Source organism: Hipposideros armiger, unplaced genomic scaffold (genome assembly GCF_001890085.2).
Source record: "Hipposideros armiger isolate ML-2016 unplaced genomic scaffold, ASM189008v1 scaffold_38, whole genome shotgun sequence".
Lineage (NCBI taxonomy): Eukaryota > Metazoa > Chordata > Mammalia > Chiroptera > Hipposideridae > Hipposideros > Hipposideros armiger.
The window spans coordinates 845,271-862,072 of record NW_017731388.1 but is presented as its reverse complement, the minus strand read 5'-3'; the positions used below and the strand labels follow the sequence as shown (position 1 = coordinate 862,072).

At 49.4% G+C, this 16,802-nt stretch overlaps 1 protein-coding gene across 1 annotated transcript in view; it reads left to right on the top strand.

The window, feature by feature from the left end:
- Positions 1-10,608, top strand: part of MARCHF4 (membrane associated ring-CH-type finger 4) — a 101,956-nt gene extending 91,348 nt beyond the window's left edge. Inside the window, exon 4 of the mRNA XM_019638160.1 lies at positions 8,614-10,608. Coding sequence (XP_019493705.1) covers positions 8,614-8,981 — 368 coding nt within the window. The 3' untranslated portion in view covers positions 8,982-10,608. The remainder of the gene's footprint in view (positions 1-8,613) is intronic.
- The last annotated feature ends 6,194 nt before the right edge of the window (positions 10,609-16,802 follow it).

The following is a 16,802-nucleotide window of genomic DNA, read 5'->3' as shown; positions in this document are numbered from 1 at the left end:
AGTGAAGCAACGTCCTCCACAACTAGACTGAAGAACAAAACAACAGCAACTTGTCTGTTCCCCTTCCCCAATTCCCCAGCACTGTTCCCATCCCCTCAGTTCCCCAATAAAAAAAAATAATAATCATGAAAACTTAAAAAAACAACAAAACATATTATGCATTTAAATAGAAACTGTATGCTCATAGACATATATAATTTCCAAAAAAAATTTTATTTTCTCCATAGCTGTGCTCTCTCTGGGGGAAGCACCTGACCTTGAATATAGAGGAGGCAGCAGCCCAGACACGTGGCATTGTTCTGTTTCAGATGAACCTAGGTTTATGTCCCACTTCATATACAAGCTGTGTGTCATTAGCAAGACATTTAGCATCTCTGAGCTGTTTCCATTCCTGTAAAGTAGAGATAACATCACCTACCTCACAGGGTTTCTGTGGAAATTAGACTACATTTGCAGAGCCCTGTAGAGTGACAGCACATAGTAAGCATTTAATACATTTTGACTGTCCTCACCATCACCATCACCATCACCATCATCACCACCATGACCTTCATCATCACTGCCCAGAGTGGCTGAAACATCCAATTCTGTCTGTATCTGGCCAGCTAGTGAGAGCTCTAAGCTTCATAAAGAAACCCCACAGAAAACTCCACAGTATCTTAGGGTATGACTGCACACGCACTTCCGGGGATGGACCTCTCAGTTATACCGCTGCAAGGATACGTGGTGCTCCAGGGTATTTCTCTTTCCTACTCAGTCCGACTGACTTAAGCTCAGCCCTCAGTGATTTTGTGGCAAAGGTCTTCTCATAGGTCTCTGCGATGCCCTGGATAAGCAGAATGACTGCAATGTTCTCGCTCTGATACACTGAGAAACATTCTGTACAGCTCGGCCAAGGTCAATTGGCCCAGCTGGAGCCCTGCTAGGAAGGGAACTCTTTCAGAAGTCGCCTCCAAGGGGACAGCCTCTCCCTGGGCACTGACAAGGCACTGAGAGATGGACAGAGAAGACAGACAGATAAGCCCCACCCATCTTCGCCCTGACTGAATGCTTTCAGTGTCCTCTGTCCTCTGAGTCTTTCCTGCTGGGGGATCTGGGTGACTCAAAGCATAAGATTCAAGATGAGCCTGTCCAATTGGGGCCCCTGGATCCAGACCTCGCCACCTCCTTGGGGAGGCCCCCCGAGGTACAGCCTGGCTACACTTGTGAGAAGCACAAAGCTGTACCCTTGGGGCATGTTGGGCAACTGGCATTGTCAGTCGGGCGTCTCCCAGCAGCAGCTTCTGAACCCACCCAAGATGGCTGGTTCTCTGCATTTCTGTCCCACGCTTGCCTGGTAAGGTCTTTAGCGCAGGCTCTGACGGGCTAGCCCCTTGAGAGGGAGCGTCTGGAAGATGAGTGTTTGGCAGTGGTGGGGCTTCGGGGTAAGCCTTGCCTCACCGCTGTCTGACGGTGGGTAATTATGCAGCGGAGGGGCGCATCCCTTCCCTGGCACTGCTGAGGGCGCTTGGTGGTGGGAGACGAGGCACGGGGGTGAAGGCTCGTCCCCACTTCTGAAGAATCGGTCTCTAGAGCTCCTTTCGGTTCTAGCATGTTACTCATCCATAAACAATGACTCAGATTGAGGATAGGGAAGGACACGTAGGAGACAGAAGGACAGGTGCTGGTGTTTGGGGATGAGGCTGGCAAGGGAGAAGGAGGAAGAGAGATGAGTGGGCTTTTTCTAGCCTGTAATCTCCCCCAACCCCCAAACAATCGGTATCATGTGGAGTGGGAATGTGTGCTGGGGCCAGGCATCAGCACGCAGGACTCATTTCCTCATTTGATCTCATAACGACCCTCTCAGGGAGGGGTATCAGCCCCCACTTACTGATGAGAAAACGGAGGCTCAGAAGGAGGAAGTAACTTACTGAAGGCCACAAAGCTAGTGAGTGGCAGGTGCTCGGAGCGGTCAGGACGTGTGTATTGGTGAGTTGACTCTAAATGGTGGGACCCAAAGGTCTTTGGGTCTAGGAGAGAACGTTTCTTTTTCTCCAGTTGTCTTACATTTCCATGTCTGTCAGTCACATCTGGAAGTAGAATATATTTTTTGTTACTTGTTCTTCTTTTGACCAGTTTGCCTTCTGGGAGGCAGTAGGCCAGGATAGAGACCGTGTTCTCAGCAGCGCTACTCAGGTGGGGTCCACACACAGGCAGCATCAGCACACCTGAGAGCTCCATAGAAATGCAAATTCTTAGGCCTCACCCTAGACCCACCACCAGTCAGACTCTCTGGGGGCGGGGCCTGGGAATCTGCATTTTAACAAGATCTGAGGCTGAGTGTGACGTAAAGTTGGAGAAGCACTATCGTCAAGTTGTCTGCAGCTTTCATGCCACTTAGCCCAGGACACTGGCAGGAGAGGGGCGTGGGGAGGGGATTTTAGCATTGGGATGGGACTAGAGGCTCCTCTACAGACATCTCGGTTAGCTTTGGCCTGTTCACTACATATGCAATGGGAACCAGGAGCTCATAGGAGCACATAGTAGGTACTCAGGAAATACCAAGTGAAATGAAAAATAAAATTGTATCTCACTGCTGTGCACACAGCCAGAGCCGATGGCCAAGATGCAGCAAGGGAGGACTGGGAGGTCACTACAGGAAGAGCTCCCTGCCACCGCTGTGGTGAGTTAGGGCCATGGGGAGCCCTGCGGGCAGGACCAGCCATTCACAACCTCCGCCTTCCCTCCCATCCTCATAGGTTGAGCAAAGGGCCACTTCAGCTAGATACGATGACAGACAAAGGATCTGACAACCTGGGGGGCCTACAGCTATGTAAGGAAGAGGAGCCCTGAAAGGCGGAGAGACGTCAGAAAGACTAGGCAACAATTCTTCTGAAACTGGATTTCCCAGAAATATAGCCCAGGGTTGGGCATAGTTAAGTTAAATAGAAAACCCCACAAAAGTCCTCAATCAAAACTTATAGGGTCTCCTTGCCTTCTAATTTTCCATTTTCTTCTTCTACTACATCTCTACCTCTCTTCACCAATAGCCTTTTCCTCCTATTCTAATTTCAGCCTCCTCTCTCTCTGCCCCGTCTCTCTCCTGCCGTTTCCCACCTGTCTTCTTTCTCCTCCATCTCTTCGACCTTGCCCACTTCACCTGTCCCTGTCAGATAAGCCCTACCCATCTTCCCCATAAAAGAAAAAACTCTGCCACCCAAGGAATCAACAAGTAATTTGTAGAGCAGAAATCAGAGGGAGTGGACAAGAATGAGGTAGTTTGTGCTTTTCCAACTTTTGCCAAACATTCTGCACAAACAGGTGCATTTTCCCCCACTTCAGCCACCTATGCATTAAACCTACTTCCTGAAACTGAACAGTTGGTGAATAAGAAGGCAGCATTCAGACCAAAAATTTCAGCCACCCTCTTCAATCAGGGTCAAATGGTCTGATCAAGAGTCACGTGCAGTGGTTCTTACTGGAAAGAGTTAGTGTGGGGCTTAGAGGTCCCACTTCTCCCTCCCTGAGGCCCCCTTCTCCTCCATCATCATCACGACTTCATTAGCCTCCCGGACCTGTCTGCTGCCCAAGCCTCAGCCATACCTGGCCCTTGTCCTCAAGGGGCTTATGATCTAGGGCGAAGAGCATAGCAGTGTTCAAACAAGGCTTGTGGAATAAATGAACAAATGAACGCTGCAGTGCCAAGGGTGCAGAGGCACATATTCGAAAGGTTGAAGGAAGTGATGAGAGTTGGCACATCTGGAGAGAGTAAGAACGAGTGGGCAAAGAGGAAGTCTCCTTGTCCAGAACCAGTTAGGCCACATCAAGAGGCCCATGAGTGGTCCGCAGGAGATTTATGAACTTCCTAAAATTATAAAGACAGTTTGTGTGTCTGGTTTGTTCCGAGGTGGTCCTTAGCGTTCATCAGATCCTCAGGGGGGTACATACGCAACAGGTTAGGAATTAGTGGGCTGCAGGAGACGGTCTCGCCTTCAGTGAACTCGTGAAGACTTGTTGCACAAAGTGCAATTTCAGGAGCTGTTGAAACATGGGAGAAATGAGTGGCAGTGAGGAGCCGCCTTGCTTCCTAGAGTCACACTGTGTTTGAGGTTGGAGAGGCTTTGAGGTGTTCCCTTCTAGTGTCTTTGCTTGACATCTAGGAGGCGGCTGGAGGGACTCAGTTATTTGTTCCTATGAGTCAGCTCTTCGCCCCCAGGGACCACAGCAGCCGCCCCTCGGTGTACAATTGCTGTCAATCCCACTGTGCCTCATCCCCAGTCAGGCTCTCACCATCACAGGTCCCAGCCTCCAAGACCACCCTCAGGATACGGACAATCACTTTCCTGTTTTGCTCATCCCTGAACCCACCCTTCTACTGTGTCCTCTGGACCTCATGGTCCATCACTAGCAACCTCTTCTCTGAGTGTTACTTTCATCTTCCTTTAATGGCAACATAGCTGTCTCCTGAGGGTACTGTTTCTTGCATGGCTGTCTCAAATAGTGGCTGCTTTTTCTCCCATACACTGCATTCTGTGGGGCCTGGAGGTGGGGTCCATGTCCTCCTTGCTGCCCGTTCCCACTTCCAAAGTGCCTCTCTTCCTTTATCCTTCGGGAGCTCCAGCCCCTTTGAAGTGCATGTCATCATATATTACCACTCCAGTCCCCGTCTTGATGCTGCTGGCTGCTGACTACTTACTAACATTCCTTGATGTACCTGCCTCATACACTCCTTCCTACCATCCCTGACGTAAGCATCTCTATGGATCAGTGGTTCTCAGCAGAGGTGGTACCATCCCCTAGGGGGCACGGTGAAAATGTATGAGGGTTTTAATTTGTTTTCAAATGTCGTTGTGCCCCAGCGTTTCTATTGAAATTTATATTGTCCTGTTATAAATGACTTCCCGTTTGTTTTTCTTTACTTTTATTTGTTAGGTCATTATACTTGTTTTTCTAAAGAAGAAACCTAGAGACTCCTATTGTCTTATGAATTTCACTTCAGGACAAGGAAGGGGATATTGAAACATTTTTGTTATAAAAAGGGGGTATTTGGTCTGATAGCACTGAGGATGGCTGGTGCAGTAATTTGTCCAACTCCTCACTACTCCTTTTCCTCCAGCCCACCTCAGCCCCACTCAGGTGATTCCCCGCCGACACCTTATCATCACCAAGAACAACGCCGCTTCCAAAATCTGGATTTAATCACCCCACTCGCTGGTCATCACCCCCCATCTTTGTAGTTTACTGATTCCTTGACCAACACAAGAAAGAGGCAAGGAATGCAGATGACTTACTTCTAGAAGCGGAAAAAGGCAATTCTCCAACTTCATGGAGACCTCTAGTCATTGACCCTATAGCTTTCCATTTTTCATTATTCCTTATCCCTTTTGTGTCCTCACTTCCCTCCTCCCAAGCCTAGTCTCCATGGGCCAGTGTAATAACTACTCCCTTGCAAACATCCATAATTCTCACCCTCTCTCCTGTCTTACTTGCCTGGAGAAACAGTCTACACTCATTAAATACAACTCGCTTCTTACTCCACAGATGCACCTAGCAAGCTGTTGATGGTGTAGAGAAAAATCACAGAACAAATGACTAGACTCCCTTCAAATTTATGGCCGCAAATCTCAAATGGGCACGCAACACCATCAGATAATTCTATTCCATCTCCCTTGTCGATTCACTCTCCCACTTTTTCTTTTCTCCACAAATTGTCAACACTTCCTCCCTATCTCTTCCACCTTTGCTGTTGACTTCATGAAAGACAAAGATGCACTTGGATGGGGGCCGACCGAGTGGCGCGATGGTTGAGAACTCGCTTGGGATGCTAGAGGGCCCCGGTTCGGATCCCACATATGAGGGCCAGTGACACTGCCCTCTACAGCTAAGAGGCTGAACAACAGCTCAACCTGGAGCTGGGCTGCTGTGAGTCGCCGGCGATGGCGTAGGCTGCAGCACCTGTGGCAGTGGGTTGCCATGGGCTACCGTATGTAGCCAGCAGCCAGCGTGAGCGGCCAGCAGCCGCAGTGAGCGGCCATCCAGAAGCCAGTGACTGATCTGCCTCGCCCGGGAAGAGCGCAATGATGGTGCCAACTTGGACCAGTGAAGTAACATCCTCCACAACTAGACTGAAGAACAAAACGACAGCAACGTGTCTGTTCCCCTCCCCCCAATTCCCCAGCACTGTTCCCATCCCCACAATTCCCCAATTAAATAAATAAATAAATAAATAAAAGATGCACTTGGATGAGAACAACCTGATTTTCCCACTGTCACTTCTGTCATCCAACCTCTACCTGTGCCCACCGAGCCCGTGGTCACTCCTCATTGCACTTGAGCTGACCTCTCGGCAGCCTTTCAAAGAGCTATCACAGTCTCTTTCCTGAAACACGCCCTTCTTTAGACTCCTGGGTCTCCACACTTGCTAGTCTTCCTTCTCCATCATTTTTGCTCCTTGAGAGCCTCCTTTGCTGGTTCTACTGCCACCAAATTGCCACCAAACATCTATACATCAGGACTCTGCCATTGGCCCTGCCATTGGCCCTCTTCTCTGACCTGTCTACCTTCTCTCCCCAGGAGATCTGGGCCATTACTAAGGCTTCAAATTCCACTTCTGCGCCGATGACTTCTATCTCCAGGCCAGATCTCTCCCTAAGCTTCAGACTCATCTGTCCCAAGTGCCCACCTCGCCCTTGCAGTGAGTTTCCTATCAGACATCGTAAGTTTACCAGGACCAAAATACAACTACCACTGTGGTAGACGGAAGAATGGTCCCCAAAGACATCCTAATTTCTGGAGCCTGTTAATGTTACCTGATATGGCAAAGGGGACTTTGCAGATATGAGTAATTTAAGAAATGGAAAGTTTATCCTGGGTGATTCAGGTGGGCCCAATGTAATCACAGGTGTTTTTAGAAGGGAGGATGAGGGAGGCTTGAGGACACAATAGCAGCAGGACTGTGACACTGGAAGAAAGCGGTGGACCAGAGCAGGAAGAGGGGAGGCATGAGGTGACTTCTAGGGGCTGAAAACGGCACTTTCACTTCAGCCCAGTGAGACTGATTTTAGACCTCTGATCTCCAGGACTGTAAGAGAGTAACTTTGTGTTGTTTTAAGCCACTACATGTGTGGTAATTTGTGACAGCCCCAAAGGGAAAAAAACGCAGCCCCTGCCACGCCATGTCCCCCCACCCCACGCCTTCCACCTCTCAGTAAATGGCACCATACTAACTGCTGAAGCCCAGAGCTTCTCGGTTGTCCAGATTTTCTTCTGACTTACACCTCACCTGTCGGCAACTCTGTCAGCTCTCCCTCTCACGGACATCCTGACTCCAGTGATCTCTCACTGTCTCCACTGCCATCAGCTTAGTCTAGGCTACCGTCATTTCCAACTTGAATCATGACGTCACTTCCTGCTTGGTTTTGTTCCTACTCGTATCCCTCTTCAGTGTGTTCTTTTACAGGAGCCAGAATGAACTTTCTGAAGGGTGAATTGGATCATATCATAGCCCTCTTAAACCTTTCAGTGGCTTCCTGTTATGCTCAGGACAAAATATAAATTCCTCGCCCTGGCCCACCTCCAAGGCCCCTGGTCTCTGGCCCCCTCCGCCCTCTCCTCCCCCTGCACTTCCCCGCTCATTCACTGCACCCTGGCCACAGTGACCCTTTTTCTCTGACATTTTGCATTTATTCCCACCCCCCGGCCTTTGCACTTGCAGTTCCTACCATGAAAATGCTCTCTTTACAGATCTTATCATGGATTCCTCCTTCTCATCATTTAAATCTCAAGTCAAATGCCACCGCCCCCAAAAGGCCTTCCCCACCACTCTCGCTACAACAGGACCCTCGGCATCTGCAGCCAGTGGCTATTTAACCCTATTGTATCTTCCTCACAGCGTTTTCCAGCACCTGAAATAGTCCCACTGGCTTGTTCACATGGCTGCGTGTGTCCCTCCACTAGAATGTAAGCTCTTGGAGGGCAGGGCTGTCCTGTTCACTGCAGTCCCTAGTGCTTGGCGCATAGTAGGCACACACTTAATATGTATTTGCCCAATCGTCTGCCTTGGCTTGTTTCTGACTCTGCCTTCCCACTGCCCAATATAACTGCATCGCAGCTCTCTCTCCCAGAGGCACGTGTGTTTCAGAGCACTGGGCTTTTTGTGCAAAGAGCTCCCCAGTGGAAGTTCAGACATTCAGCAGGTATGGAAGGACCATGGCATTTCTTTTATGGTGCTGTGAAAGCACATAGTTCATTCCACATCTGCTGAGTCTTGGGTGCCATGGATACATGCTAGAGGGAGGAAAAGATACTCGTCTTCTGCCTCAATGGATGGCAATTTTGGATTTTGTCCAGGGAAGAAGTGAGCAGGTGGAGCAGAGGCAGGCAGAGGCATCGCATGCAGGTGCTCGGCCGTTTCACGGGTTTGGTATGGCAGCCTCGCTCCACCTATCTACCGACTGTCAGGCCTAGGAATGTAGGGGTGGGAACCAGGTGGCTGAAAGGTAGGTCTGGAAAGAGAAAATCGCACTACATAAATCCAGCCTACCCCAATGTCTGTATCCGTTGATAAATAAAGGGAGACAGTGACTTGCTTCCCCTCACTTGGCTTCTGTTCTTCTCCCCTCCCTGCTGCCTCAGGCCTCATCATCCACGAGGGACCCTCTGTGTACCGCATCTTCAAACGGTGGCAGGCTGTCAACCAGCAGTGGAAAGTGCTGAACTATGACAAGACAAAAGACCTGGAGGATCAAAAGTCAGGAGGCAGGACAAACCCCCGGAACGCCTCATCCACCCAGGCCCAGGCCCCCTCCTCAGGAGAGGAAGCTGCGGGCACCCCTGCCCCTGAGGAAGGCCCTGCCCGGGCAGCCAGCCACCCCTCAGGCCCTCTGTCCGATCACCACTGTGCTTACACCATCCTGCACATCTTGAGTCACTTAAGATCTCATGAACAGCGGAGCCCCCAGGGCGGCAGCCGGGAGCTGGTCATGAGGGTCACGACTGTGTGAGAGGAGAGACCTGGAAGGGAGGCCGTGACCATGCATAGGCGGGGAGGGTGGGATGGCACGCCGGTCTGGGGAGCAGGTGTGGGGAGGCCAGGTGGCACCCAGGGGCCAGAGCAGAGGGCAGGCGGAGGGTGGGGGGGCCTTAAGGAGTCTGAGGGCAGAAAGAGCTGGAGAGAGTGAGGCTGGTGCCATGAGCAACTTCGTGAGTTCCCATCAGTCAAAACCGTTCTCCAACAAGAGCACTGAAAACCAATACAAACTCAACAACGAAGTGCAATACACACCGAACCTAACACAACACAAAGACAGAACCGCCCAGATGTACCTGTGCACAAAAATCACCTGGAAGAGGTGGAGGCTACCAGGGTGAAGCCGGCTGTCTCGTGGTGGTGCCTATGTGTGCACATGCAGAGGAAGCAAAAATGCGAAGGGCGCAGGAAGGAAAAAAGCACGTGTCGGGTAGCCTGCCCGGTTTTACCCCGGAGTTTGTTCTGGTTTCTCCCTGGGCTGTGATCCACTGGCAGGTGTGGGCAGGAGGAATCACACAGATGTTGCGGACACTGGGCTCACCCTGGTGGGCAGGATCTCTAACTCCGATGGCTTAGCAGCTCTGCGTGGATGGTGCAGGGAGGGAGATGTTGGTTTGAGCAGCCGGGGCGGGGGATGGTTCTCCTCCCTTCCAGACCTTCCAAACTGAACTCCCAATTTCAGGTGGGCTCAGAGAGGGCTTAGGTTTGGTGATGGATGTCTTTTTTGTGCTCTTGTTCCTTTATTTTATGGTGATTGGCTCAAAGATGTTTACAGGACACACACACACACACACACACACACGAGGAAAGTACATATTTCCCATGGGTATCTCAAGCACAGTCCTGCTGCTGTGGCTTCAACCTTCAAAGCTGTCAATCCAGGAGCGACTTTCCCAACTATCCAGACCCACTCATGGCCAGGACACGCTCAGGGCCATGCCTGCTCCTGCTTTGGTACGTGATGAAGCCCAGGGACCCCACTGCCCAGGGTCTCCAGGGAGAGCTGCTGTAGTGAGTGGGAGGGAGTTGGCTGGATGGGCCCCCGGGAGGGGAGTGGAGAGCAGCTGAAGTGTTCCTGGCAGCTGGGGACCCTCCCTGAGGGCGGTCTGGCTAATCCCTCAGTGCTAGCCTCCCTGGGCCTTCCCAGGCAATGAGGTGGCACCAGGAACCCTGGCAGGGAGCCCTGTCCCTTGAGCCTGCCTGCTGGTTCCCGGGACCCTGCCAGGGAAAGCCACTGGATGGTCACCTGCAAAGTTTCTTGTTGTCATTGCACAATGGCTGCGTCATCCATGGGTATTCAAGGGACACTGTCAAGTACTTTTTTAAACTAGTTTTTAGGGTTTTTAAAAACTCTCTGTTGTTTGTATTATTCTCTTGAAAGCTTGAAAATAAAATTTCTTTCCCTACCACTAGTGTCCTTTTCCATATGTGAGTTTTCCTCCCTCTGTCCTGTTTTCCTTCTGTAGTATAACCCTGCCTTTCCTCTCCCTTGTGTCTGCTGCACCCCTACCTCTCCTCCATAGAAAGCGATCAAGGGTGTTTTCATTTCTCCCTTGAGGGTCCTTAGGGGGCAGGGCAAGTCTGCATGTGTGTGTGTGTGTGTATGTGTGTGTGTGTGTGCACATGTGTGTGTGTGCGTGAGTGTGTGTATGTGTGTGTGTATGTGTGTGTGAGTGTGTGTGTGTGCATGTGTGTGTGTGCATGAGTGTGTATGTGTGTGTATGTGTATGTGTGAGTGTGAGTGTGTGTGTGTGTGTGTGTGTGTGTGTGTGTGTGTGTGTTTACACCGTCCTGAAGCACTGTGACTCCTGCCCTCTTTTTGGCTTCCTTGCTGATAAATTCCTTTAAGTAAAAAAGAACGACTCTCAAACTTTCCCCTGGTTTCTGCTCAGGAAACCTAGAAGCAGAGGCCAGAGTGCTGGGAGGAAATCTGGAGAGCTTCTCCCCAGCAGGTCATTTCGCAGAAGCTGAGAGAACCACAGGAGAGGGTGTGTTAGGGCCTCATTTCCCTGACAGTTTTCCTTCGAATATCAGAAAACAGCCACCAGGGCAAGGTTCCGCGTGAAGGCCTGGGCCTATCACGAGGCAGCAGGCAGGACCTTTCCTTCCTTCAAAGGAGTGTCCGTCCTTCCTGGGGGCCAGCCGTCTGTCAGGCAGTGTCACCAGTGGGAGGTGCCCAGGTTTAGGAAGGCACCTCCCCTGACGAAGCCCACGACCCAGCAGATCAGAAAAGACATAACAGTTGGTGAAAGACCAAAGGAGGCGTAAGAGCAAAACATAAACGTGTGAAACTCAACAAAATCATATCAATATTTCCTGTAAAGGTGTGTATTTTTCTGTGTGGTGTCAGGTCATTCAGTTTAATTAAATATTTGTGGAAAATATAGATGTGTGACGGACTATTTTCCAAAAAAAAAAAAAAGCATTAGAACGCAACAAAATAGGCATATCACCACAACTATAGTGGCGATCATGTTGTCTTTGGCGATTCAAGGACACTTCAGAATCACGTGGTCATGGAGGGTCATCCTTCAGAACGTGCTACTGAAGAAGAGGTGGTCAGTGAGGAATGCTAACAGTCTGTTGACCTTGATGATGGGAGCTCCAAGACAGCAAAGGCCTTGTCTGTCTTGTTTATGGCTACACATTCAGGATGTGCCACAATGCCTGGCGTACCGTAGGTGCTCCATAAATAGTTTTGAATGAACGAGGCACTCCTGAGAGAGGATGGGCTTCCTTCTGCACACAGGAGACATGCCTCCTCTTCTTCCAACTTACATTCCAGCTCTCAAGTTCCATCATAGGCTAGAAAAGGAAGGTCAGCTTTTGACTTTTCTACCCAACAGGATGGTAGATGCCCTGTGCCTTGGGGAATGGAGCTTCTGGGCCCCAAAATGAATGAATTGAGTTTTTAAATTTTACATGCATCTCTGAGGAGTGAGGTAGAAGTGCACCCTGACCAGAGACCACTGTCTTCTTCCAGTTGTACAAGGTCACACTTCATGCCACCAGGCAAATGTCCATATTCCTGTGGAGTTCTCTAATGCACAGTGGCCAACAGCAGCCCAGAGAACTCACTTGCACATCCTCTGCAAGTATGGCCCATGCATGGGACAAGATACTAGTTAACACCTAAAGCCCTTGCTATGTGCCAGGCACCAAATTAAATACTGTGTGTGTATCAGCACTCTTAGTATTCCAACTGCTGAGGAAGGGACCATTATTACCTTCATTTTACACATGTGGACACTGAGATCAAGAGGTTAAGTGACTAGCCCACAGTCAGCAGCTAGGAATCCATCCTGGGCTGCGTGGCTTTGCTTGTAACGGCTCCACTCCACTCCACTCCTGCAGGACAATGGGCACCAGCTCAAGGGAAACCTGGGTCAGGCCAACGCGGGGAGGTCATCATGGTAGAAGTCCATCGAAAAAAATGTGGAAAATTTGGGGCTAAATAATTAAAACTATAATTAAAACTGTTTGTCCTCTACCAATCCAAACCAAACCAAACCAAACCACCCTGAGTTTACCTAACAATTGATTTTTGGTGTCCAGATACTATCCTGAGTGTATTATACAGGCTGAAGGAAAGCCTGTATAATACAAAGTTGGCTATATCTGGACATTGGGGAATTCTTAAAAGACACTGGACATAATTCAACCACAGCTTTATGGACAAAGGGTGAGTTTCCATAAGGGATTACAGAGTCTTCTCCTTCTAGAAAAATAAAGTAAAAAATTATCCTATTTATCGGGACTAGACTTTTGGCCCCAGTTCCAAGGGAGTGGTGCAGGGTGACAGGTCAGGGGTTCTAGTCACAGCCCACAAAATTCAGGAGCACCCCATAATTCTGAGGCCTTGAGCCTATCATCAGGATAATCAAATCTGTCACCAGAACCCCCAACATCATAGAATTGTTTAGTGTCTATGAGATAATTTACTGCTATTTCTTTGTTTTGTCTGTGAGATACAAAACGTATAGCAGAGGATAGGGGCGGGCACGGTCTGGACACAATAACCAACACCTAAGAGTAAGGATGTGCTTTGTAAGCAGAACGCATCATATTATGGAGGTGAGAGGGACAAGACACATTATGCATTATTCCTCATTACGTTTTCTCATTAGTAATAAGCAATCGAGGGTGACTTTTTCCTGTGGGGGTCTGACTCTATAGCAGTGATGGAGGCCTTGTCCCCCCATACCTCCATCTACCCTTATTGGCAGAATGGCGTGTAGACACTGGGATGTACTTGGGGTGCCATAGACCATTGGGTGACACTTCAAGATGACTCTAAGTGGTGAGGATCTAGGACTGGCTTCACTCCAGATCTGAGTCTGGAGTCTGGGCTGTTTTAGGTTGGTGGCCAGCTGGTTGGCTACACATCCACTTGTCCCATCAAAGGTCTCCCCTCATGCTGTCCCTTGCCCGTTCCAGCACATCCTCTCTACCCCTCAGCCAGCCCATCATGGGAACAAGAATCCACTGGGTGAAGGCTTTCTTCTCGCCCAAGCCCTAACTCGATGAGAACTGAAGCCCTCAGGGTCCTCCTGGCCCCCTGCCACTGGCACTGGGAAGATCCTCTTTAAATGGGGGCCTATAACCGTGTTCCAAACACCTCAGCATCACACTCACTTCTGACCCAAAGGCTCAGTAGATATTCGGGGGAAAGGAGGAGCCATGGCTGAGGAGGGTTTGGGGAAGAAAAGAGGCGCCGACTCACCCTCTGCTCATGCCCTTCTCATTTTTGAGAGGGGAAAGTCCTGGAAACAGAGTCGTCCCAGTGCCCTTGGTGGCCTGAGTCGGTGCTCTGCAGTCCATCTACGGCCCAGCTAGCAAGGAAAGGCACAGCACCTCATACTGTCAGTAGTCCTGGGAAGCCTCTCTGACCGAGGGGATAATCTGCTGCTGCGTCTGTTCAATAAGAAAGTGGATGCTCACGGTCTGTGTCTAATAACACTGTTCTTTACCCCACTTCGGCGAAATGAAAACAGCTAAGCCTCTTTTTACTTTTCATATGCCAAGCCTCATCTCACACGTTTTATGTGTATTAACTCATTTAATTCCCCCAAAGAACCCCACAAAGTAGGGAACGACTATTATTCCCTATTATTCCCATTTTTCAGGTGAGGAAACTGAGGCACAGAGTGATTAAGCACATTGCCCAAGGTCATGTAGCCATACATGGCAGCACTAGAATTGACACTGCAGCAGTCTGGTGCCACGTGTCAGGCTGCTAGCCATCACATTCTACTGCTTCTCAGAAAAGTGGAAATGCATTTGAAAGTTTTATCCTGATTCGAGAGGCATTGGAGGAAAGTGAATGAGCCCTACACCAATGGGATGTAACCCAGCTTGGGTCACCTGGTCCTCAAAGTCGGCCAAGGTCGGCGCGAACCTCTCCATCCCTCCTCCTACAGGAAGGTTAATGGCCTCACCAGGATTTTTAATAATTCCGACTCTCAAATGTATTCCAGTTGCTTCCCACTCCAATCTGTAGACTCTCCTGAACTCAGGGTTTCCACTTTGTCTTACAGCAATTCCTTTATTTTGACTCTAGGTGAAGCCCAAAGGTTGGACACGATTCCTCCTCCTTGATTCTCTCTCCCACCTGAAATATTACCACTTATAGTTCTGTATAATATAGATTTACTGGAAATTTGGGGGTAACTTGAAGATTATTCATATGAAAACCTGTAGTGAGAAACTGCTATGTGAAAGGTTCTCATCACCTGGGTATCTCAAATATAAATCAGGTATAACTGCCCTCAAGGATCCCACTGTCTACTTACTAGACTCTGGTAAGAAGCTCAGCATGTCTCATCAAAAGCTATTCCCACAAAACAGCCTGACAAGCTTACTCTTTCTTACTAACTGGAAATAAGAAAGTTAGCAATTGAAACCCATTTCTTCCCTAGTGTCGTCTCTCTTTCCTGTGAGTCACCTTTACTGATCACATGAAACACTTCACTTCTCACACTTCTGGTCACCAAATGTGGAATTTCACACAACAAGCAATTCTCTATGACACCTGCTGGGTGTCCTACGATTTAACCCAATTCTAACACTATCTACCCAGAGGCAGTGTTAGATCCCACAGGCTAAGGGCTCAGTCCTGTAAGATTGACACCTGTGCTTTTGACCAACTGGCTATAGATCAGAGGTTCCAATGACCCCTCCCTGGGTTCGATTAATTTGCTCGAGTGGCTCACAGAATGCAGGGAAACACTTACTTATGGTGACCAGGATATGATAAAGGATACAGATGAAAATTCAGATGAAAAGATACATAGAGCAAGGCCTGGGAGGGTCCCAAGCGCAGGAGCTTCTGTCCCTGGGGAATTGGGGTGTGTCACACTCATGCTCCCAGCGTGGATGTGTTTGCCACCCTGGAAGCTCTCTGAACTGGGTACACTGGGATTTTATGGAGGCCTCCTCACGGAGGCCCGATCAACTATGAACTCCGTTTCTAGCCCCCTCCTCTCTCATGAGGGATGGGGCTGAAAATTCCAAGCTTCTAACCATGACTTGGCCTTCCTGGTGACAAGTCCCTCATCCAGGAGCCACCCAGAGCTGCCTCATTGGAACAAAAGATGCTCCTAGTGCTTTTATCATTTAGGAATTTACTAGAGTCAGGTACAGGATCAAAGACCAAATATTAGAACAAAAAAATGGTCCTAGTGCTCTTATCACTTAGAAAATTACAAAGGTTTTAGAAGTTCTGTACCAAAAACCAGGGGCAGAGACCAAAATATATTTTCTATTATCTCATAACAATATTCTCTCTCCTGGGAAATTAGCATTTTTAAGAGGAGGTAATTCTGGGAAATTAGCATTTTTAAGAGGAGGTAATTCTGAAGCAAGAGCAGTAACACTGTAAGTGGTGGCATTTCAATCACCATGGAGCAGGTAGAGGGGTTTTGTTCCATTCTTTTAGCCAGCGGGGGTCACAGCTGTGTGAGTGCATTAGACACACAGACACAGAAACACAGAGCGTGAATGACAAATACATTCCCTCAAAAGCAACACTGCATCAAGGCCTGCTGACTGAGAGCCCTTTGGATCTCCCCAGGAGCACCACCAAACCCAGGCAGCAGGTGGAGATGGCGGAAGAGGTCTGAGCTCTGTAATGTCACCTGGTTTGAGCAGCCACTTTGTCTAGGGATTTGATTTGGAATATCACCTCTTCTGTCCCAGCCAATGGCTGTTCCAAGGGTGACTTGTTGAGAGGGGGACGCTGGGCACCCGCCAACACAGGCTGCTTATCTAGTCAATGAAGAGATGTGGAAACTCTGGAGCTGCTGCCACTCTGAGCGTGCCGAGAGCCTACACCTGCCTCGTGAGTCCTGGTGACATGGTAAGCCCTAGCCCCTCCCTCAAAAGCCTCGAGGCAGAGGCTTTATCTCATGTCATCCATAACTCCTCACATTATTTGGGTGCACGCCTGATGCTTTTGTCTCTCTAGCACACAGAAACTCTCTTTCCCATGGGAAATGCATACCACGTGGCTTTGGTAGGGCTGAACCCCTAAAACCACTCCAGCCGTAGTAGTGGGACTGGGACCCAGACTCTGATGACCAAAGTGTCTTATCTCTCTGTCCACGGGGATTGGTTCAGAAATGGGCTTGTGACTGAAGCCAATCTAAGTCCTCCAAGGCATTTCCCATCAGAGCCAGTGGGAAACACTGTTTCCCTCCACGTCAGTGGCTAGGAGTGTGGGGGTCTGGGAAAATGAAAGATCCCACCTTCTGCCATAGGGAAACCGCTTGTCTTCAGAATAAGAGACATGCAAAGC